This window comes from Salvelinus alpinus, chromosome 2, assembly GCF_045679555.1.
Source record: "Salvelinus alpinus chromosome 2, SLU_Salpinus.1, whole genome shotgun sequence".
Classification (NCBI taxonomy): Eukaryota; Metazoa; Chordata; class Actinopteri; order Salmoniformes; family Salmonidae; genus Salvelinus; species Salvelinus alpinus.
In genome coordinates, this window is record NC_092087.1 from 78374035 (window position 1) to 78381879 (window position 7845).

The 7845-nt window shown below is 43.3% G+C and overlaps 1 protein-coding gene across 1 annotated transcript; it reads left to right on the forward strand.

The window, feature by feature from the left end:
- Window positions 1–5382: 5382 nt before the first annotated feature.
- On the forward strand, window positions 5383–7842 carry LOC139567818 (uncharacterized). Its single transcript, XM_071389362.1, has 3 exons — window positions 5383–5770; window positions 6308–6546; window positions 7213–7842. Exons 1-3 carry the CDS (start codon window positions 5582–5584, stop codon window positions 7406–7408), a joined length of 624 nt encoding a protein of 207 aa, XP_071245463.1. The 5' UTR covers window positions 5383–5581; the 3' UTR covers window positions 7409–7842.
- The last annotated feature ends 3 nt before the right edge of the window (window positions 7843–7845 follow it).

Consider the following 7845-nt stretch of genomic DNA (forward strand, 5'->3'; position numbering starts at 1 on the left):
CCAGGACCCTTTGGCACTACCTTTGACCTTGACCCTTTGGCACTACCTTTGACCAGGACCCTTGGGCACTACCTTTGACCAGGACCCTTGGGCACTACCTTTGACCAGGACCCTTGGGCACTACCTTTGACCAGGACCCTTGGGCACTACCTTTGACCAGGACCCTTGGGCACTACCTTTGACCAGGACCCTTTGGCACTACCTTTGACCAGGACCCTTGGGCACTACCTTTGACCAGGACCCTTGGGCACTACCTTTGACCAGGACCCTTGGGCACTACCTTTGACGAGGACCTTTGGGCACTACCTTTGATGCGGGCCCTTGAGCACTACCTTTGACGAGGGCCCTTGGGCACTACCTTTGACCAGGACCCTTGGGCACTACCTTTGACCAGGACCATTGGGCACTACCTTTGACCAGGACCCTTGGGCACTACCTTTGACCAGGACCCTTGGGCACAACCTTTGACCAGGACCCTTGGGCACTACCTTTGACCAGGACCCTTGGGCACTACCTTTGACCAGGGCCCTTGGGCATTAGGGTGCCATTTGGGACGCAGGCACTAACTTTTTCACACATGGGCTTTTGCCACACCATTGCTCTGAACACAGCAAAGGTCAATTGTATTTTATAAACTTGGTGGTTCTGGCCCTGGATGAGGATTGTCTGAAAGCTGTGGTATATCAGACCGTATACCACAGGTATGACAAAACATGTATTTTTTTCCAGTTTATAATAGCAATAAGGCACCTCAGGGGTTTGTGGTATATGGCCAATATAACATGGCTAAGGCCTGTATTCAGGTACTCCGCGTTGATTCGTGCGTAAGAATAGTCTAGCCGTGGTATATTGGCCAAATACCACACCCCTCTCGTGCCTTATTACTTAAGTATACTATACCAAAGCAATTGATATACTATTTGTCTGTAGAAAAAACTCTTACTAAGAAATGTAGTATTAATTGGGAGAATATAAAAATGGGGCAGCAGGTAGCCTAGTGGTTAAGAGCATTGGGGCAGTAACCAAAAGGCCACTGGTTCGAATGAGCACAACTGAACATGAGATGAGCATTAAAAAAAGCTTTTTTTATTTTGCAATCCTGGAATTTGCCATAGAAAAGGGTCATTTGCCTGGCACTCTGCAACTGTGCAACTTTCTGACATTTGAGGAACATTTTACCATCGCAGGACAGCAGAGCTATGACGGGACCCCTCTACCCCAGCACCAGTGTTATATACACACAGACACATCAATGAAGTATAGACATACAGTAGATAGATACTGTTGATATAGAAATATAAGATAAATATAGTGATACATATTGTAGATATGATAGATGTACTGTAGCTAGACCCACAGTAGATAGATATGGTGCATAGACATAGTGAAACCTAGATACTGAAGCTATGTTTGCTCTATATGCCACAGCTCTCCTCTGCTTCCTGTGTTCGAGCCAATCAGCTCCTGCTGCACCTCTAACCTGTGAGGACCTCCTTAAGCCCATGGATCCACCACGACTAGACCAGCAGCTCTTGGGAAGATGGGCCTTCATCGCAGACAGTGTGAGCCACCCCTGGTATTACTCAACCATGTTCGCTCTCAAGGTAGCACCCTCTTGTATGTAGAGCACTGCTTTTGACCCTGGTCTAAAGTAAAGCTTTATATAGGGAATAGTGTGCCTTTTTGGGTTAATAATACAAATAAATGACATGTCTACTAGGCTACATTTTACTTGTCATTCCCCATTATTCATTGTAATTGTGTTTTGATTGTTTTTTTACACTGTGATTGTTTCTATTGTTTTTGTGGCTGCTGTATGAAAACGAATAATAACCACATCTCTTCTCTCAGAGAAAAGACAGTCACCATGGAGTTTACATCTGCTACCAACACCAGAACCCCAACACCACCACACCCGTCCACTACCCTCAGGCTGACCGGCATGGCGGCTGGTGCAAGTACTGTATATACCCAACAGCATCTCCATCGTCAACGGCAACAGCACCTTCCAGTTAGACATGAGGGGCTTTTGGAACATCACTGGGGTCTCCCTGGAGACCTCCTGCCCAGATTGCCTGGTGATGAGGTGGGTAGCATGATTAGCTACAGTACCCATAATGCTCTGTGTAACATAAACCTGTTTGGTCTTATTAAAGATGTTCTTCAAGCTAACATAATGGTATCTCATCTCAAATCAAATCAAATTTTATTTGTCACATACACATGGTTAGCAGATGTTAATGCGATTGTAGCGAAATGCTTGTGCTTCTAGTTCCGACAATGCAGTAATAACCAACGAGTAATCTAACCTAACAATTCCAAAACTACTACCTTATACACACAAGTGTAAAGGGATAAAGAATATGTACATAAAGATATATGAATGAGTGGTGGTACAGAACGGCAAGATGCAGTAGATGGTATAGAGTACAGTATTTACATATGAGATGAGTAATGTAGGGTATATAAACATAAAGTGGCATAGTTTAAAGTGGCTAGTGATACATGTATTACATAAAGATGGCAAGATGCAGTAGATGATATAGAGTACAGTATATACATATGAGATCAGTAATGTAGGGTATGTAAACATTATATTAAGTGGCATTGTTTAAAGTGGCTAGTGATACATTTTTACATACATTTCCATCAATTCCCATTATTAAAGTGGCTGGAGTTGAGTCAGTATGTTGGCAGCGGCCACGAAATGTTAGTGGTGGCTGTTTAACAGTCTGATGGCCTTGAGATAGAAGCTGTTTTTCAGTCTCTCGGTCCCTGCTTTGATGCACCTGTACTGACCTCGCCTTCTGGATGATAGCGGGGTGAACAGGCAGTGGCTCGGGTGGTTGTTGTTCTTGATGATCTTTATGGCCTTCCTGTGACATCGGGTGGTGTAGGTGTCCTGGAGGGCAGGTAGTTTGCCCCCGGTGATGCGTTGTGCAGACCTCACTACCCTCTGGAGAGCCTTACGGTTGTGGGCGGAGCAGTTGCCGTACCAGGCGGTGATACAGCCCGACAGGATGCTCTCGATTGTGCATCTGTAGAAGTTTGTGAGTGCTTTTGGTGACAAGCCGAATTTCTTCAGCCTCCTGAGGTTGAAGAGGCGCTGCTGCGCTTTCTTCACCACGCTGTCTGTGTGGGTGGACCAATTCAGTTTGTACGTGATGTGTACGCCGAGGAACTTAAAACTTACTACCCTTTCCACTACTCTCCCGTCGATGTGGATAGGGGGGTGCTCCCTCTGCTGTTTCCTGAAGTCCACCAATCATCTCCTTTGTTTTGTTGACGTTGAGTGTGAGGTTATTATCTCCTTTTCAATACAAGGTGAGCTCCGTAATAAGGGAGTCCACGGACCTGTACTAGCTGAGGAAGGTGGAGGGCGGGACGGGAGAGAGGTGGAGGAAGAGGAGATGGAGGAGTTCAGGAAACATGTGGAGTGCCTGGGGCTTCCCGCCGCCAGTGCTGGTGTAGCTTGGGAAATCCCTCTGTGATTCCTATCGTCCCTGATTCCCTACCCTCTTAAGACGGGTAGAAGATGTGATAAAAGTATAGATTCTGGGAGAGAAAGAGAGATGTAGAGACACGTGTTCTGTTTTGTAATATAGCAGTTCTGTATGTACTGTTTGTCGATGTACTGTATGATTGTACTGTACTGAATGATTTATCATATCATTCTGTCTTCTTGGCTTCTTTAAAAGATTTAATGGCATTCATTAATTAAAGTACAAGAGCTTCAGTTAATTCACAGAGACAGTGGAATCCAGTAGGAATGTTCACAGCAAATTCTTCAGCGTTGAATCAACTCTGTGTTCAGTTTAACACTTTTCCAGAGTCTATAGGGTCCACACTATTCAGAGCTAAATGAAGACTTTGTTAAGAGTTGATGCCGTTACACTTTCTCAGTGTTAAGGAATTAACACCTGCAGTTTTACAGTAACTCGTTTTGGGTGTTGACTATTTGAATCAGGTGTGCCAGTTTAGGGTTAAAACAAAAATGTGAAAGGTCTGGGGGGAGAGGAGAGGGTTGGGAAACCATGTTGTAGAGAACGCTGCCGGGCATCACTTTTAGCCTACGCATCAGATTCATCTGCTGTGGTGTTAGAAACCTAAATTATACCCCCCCAAATATTTTTTATAGAATGTTGTCACATTTTAAGAATATTTAGGTGTTTTAAAATATTTGTATAGTGTGTATTTTGAAGTACAGTACCAGTCAAAAACTTGCACACACCTACTCATTCAAGGGTTTTTCTCTATTTTTACTGTTTCCTACATTGTAGAATAAAAGTGAAGACATCAAAACTATAAAATAACATATATGGAATCATGTAGTAACCAAAAATTGTTAAACAAATCCAAATATATTTTAGATTCTTTAAAAGTAGCCACCCTTACCCGCGATGACAGCTTTGCACACTCTTGGAATTCTCTAAACCAGCTTCATGAAGTAGTCACCTGGAATGCATTTCAATTAACAGGTGTGCATTGTTAATTTGTGAAATGTATTTTCTTCTTAATATGTTTGAGCCAATCAGTTGTGCTTTGACAAGGTAGGGGTGGTATACAGAAGATAGCCCTATTTGGTAAAATACCAAGTCCATATTATGGCAAGAACAGCTCAAATAAGCAAAGAGAAACGACAGACCATCATTACTTTATGACATGAAAGTCAGTCAATCCGGAAAATCAACCAACCCTAAACATTAGGGTTTTACAAGCCAAACTTTTCTTGTCAACAAAGGCATAATCTCTACGAACAATACAAAACCTGTTTTTATCCAGGGTGTTCCAGTTTCCGGAACGGTTCTTTCCACAACTAGGCATTTGTATACATGAAAGTAAAAGTTGTTAATTGTTAAATAAATGCCTAGTTGCGGGACGACGCTAAGCCACACCAGTGCTCTGAACATACAAAAGGTAAATTGCACTGTGTACTGTACCAGAGCAATAAAAATAAATCACCTTTATTTAACCAGGTAGGCTAGTTGAGAACAAGTTCTCATTTACAACTGCGACCTGGCCAAGATAAAGCAAACAGAGTTACACATGGGATATACAAACGTACAGTCAATAACACAATTGATACACTATGTCTGCAGAAAAACTAGGAGAATCCCAGAAGAATTAGGAGAACACTAGACGTACATGTAAATGAGACTTCTGGATTGTTTCATGTTTGACTCTATGGAATAATGTCTCAGATAAAAGCACGCAACTTTTCACCAGATAAGCACAGAACATAGATTAACAAAAAGTATCGTTTTTATTTCGCAACCTTGGAATTGCCTTGGAAAATGCCAGTTTACTGGTACTCTGCAACTGTGGAACTTTCTGACGTTGAACATTGTACCATAGCAGAGCTATAAGACTGGACCCCTCTATCCCAGCACCAGTGTTCCATACACACAGACACATCAATGACACATAGACATACAGTAGATAGATGCTGTAGATATAGTGATACATATAAATATATAAGATAGATATAGTGATACATATTGTAGATACTATAGCTATAGATAGACCCACAGTAGATAGATATACTGGTGCATAGATATAGTGAGACCTAGACACTGAAGCCATGTTCGCTCCATGTGCCACGACTCTCCTGTACTTCCTGTCTTTTAGCCAATCAGCTCCTGCTGCAGCTCTAGCCTGTGAGGACCTCCTTAAGCCCATGGATCCACCACGACTAGACCAGCAGCTCTTGAGGAAATGGGCCCTCGTCGCAGGCAGCCTGAGCCACCCTGCATCCCTGGAGAATCTCAAGGTAGCACCCTATCCACTATGTTGCACCCTATTCCCTAGAACCCTATACGGACCCTGGTCCAAAGTTAAAACAAGGGATAGGCCTGGAGAAATGTAACCACTCTCAAATTCATAGACAGAGCTATGGATGCAAAGACTGACCATCCAAGATATCACATTTATAGTTTTAAGCATGTTTTGAGATATTTACAATGTTTACAAAACATTGGATTAAAACAAGCTTATATTTGGGGTTCTGTATGGGGTATGACAGTTGAACTAAGCTCATGAGGCATTTATAAGTTATATTCTTCAAGAATCAATGGGTACATATCATAAATGTTTAAGTCCAAAAATGGATGTAACAACTGCAGATTGCCCCCTTTAAATGGCTTTTTAGCACACTTGTCAACTAGACTACATTTCACCTGCCTTTCCACATGCATTGTACCGGTAATTGTTCTGTGACAATTCTGTATGTTGTAATGATTGTTTCTATTGTTTCTATAGTGGTTTCTGTATGAAAATGAATAATAATCACAACTCATCTCTCTCACAGACCAGAGACGCCATCACCATGGAGTTTTCACCCTCTACCCCCAACCCCACCCAGAACTCCAACACCACCACAACCGTCCACTACACCCAGACTAACCGTTTCGGCAGCCGATGCGAGTATCGAACCTACAATATCTCACTCATCAACGACAACAGCACCTTCCAGTTCGACGTGGGGGGCCGATTCAACCTCACTGGGATCTTCCTGGCGACCTCCTGCCCAGACTGTCTGGTGATGAAGTGGGTCATTTATAGAATTGTACATTTGAGCCATTTAGCAGACACTCTTATCCAGAACAACTTACTGTTAGGGGGTACTCCAGTGTTTTTCAACTCTGGTCCAGGTGTACCCCCTTTCTGTTGTAGATCCACACAAACACACCTGATTGTACTAGTCAACTAAGCACCAAGGCCTTGACAAGTTGAATCAGGCGTGGTTGCCCAGGGCTACAACAAGAATGTGTACTGTTGGGGGTAGATTAGGACCGGAGTTGAGAAACACCGGTGTAGGCTATTCAACTAAGGTCAGGTAGGTAAAAACAACCACATACTGCATTACAATCACTGCAAGTGAACCGTTCTTCAAAACGCCCACTGGGCACAGAAGTCATTTCACTGAAATGACGTGGAAGCAACATTGATTCAACCAGTGTGTGCCCAGTGGATAGCCTCTATCACCCTCAAACTCAACTCTGGACCTCTAATCAGGGACTGATTTAGACTTGGCACACCAGGTGGGTGCAATTAATGATCAGGTTGAACAGAAGAACCAGCAGGCTCTGGATCTCGTAGGGTAAGAGTTGAATACGCCTGCTCTATCAGCTAAACCAGTGACCGGAAGAAAAATAAGTGCTGGTGTGAGTTCAAGAAAGAAAAGTACAACAGTAAAGTATAATTATTTTTTAGGTGGGAGGTGAGCTCCAGGAGGAGGGAGTCCACGGACCTGTACCTGCTGAGGAACGTGGAGGGCGGGAGAGAGGTGGAGGAAGAGGAGATGGAGGAGTTCAGGAAACAGGTGGAGTGTATGGGGCTGCCTCCGCCAGTGGTGATGGAGCCGGGGAATGCCCTCTGTGGTTTCCATCAGCTCATCTGGAACAACTGAGGAGAAGGAGAAGAAGACGAAGCTCGATCAGTGTGATCAGAGAGTGGGGGCCGTGAGGGAGACGTAGACACCGTTTCTGTCATCGGTTTTGTAATACAACATTTCTGTGTTTACTGTTTGTCGATGACCTGTAGAATTTTGAAAAAAAGATGCACGATTTGTCATATTATTCTGTCTTCTTGGCTTCTTTGACAGATTTAATTACGTTCACAGAGTGATTTAATGTCCAAGAGCTTAAGCTAATTCGCAGAGACAGTGGGATCCAGCAGGAATGTCGGGACATCATTAGGACCGCTCCAAACTCTATGCACAATGGGAAAGAAAAGTCTTTTTTTAATTGGATTACTTTTGTATAATTTGGCATAACCTCATTTGTCCATGCATTAAAGTGCTCATACTGTTAAATCTCAGATTAAACTGGATGGAACAGTGAACGA

Excerpts from the sequence above, each read along its gene's own strand:
- LOC139567818 (XM_071389362.1), top strand. The coding sequence starts at position 5,582 with ATGTTCGCTCCATGTGCCACGACTCTCCTGTACTTCCTGTCTTTTAGC. Across the intron at positions 5,771-6,307 it reads CATCCCTGGAGAATCTCAAG|ACCAGAGACGCCATCACCAT; the intron begins GTAGCACCCTAT and ends TCTCTCTCACAG. Across the intron at positions 6,547-7,212 it reads CCAGACTGTCTGGTGATGAA|GTGGGAGGTGAGCTCCAGGA; the intron begins GTGGGTCATTTA and ends ATTATTTTTTAG.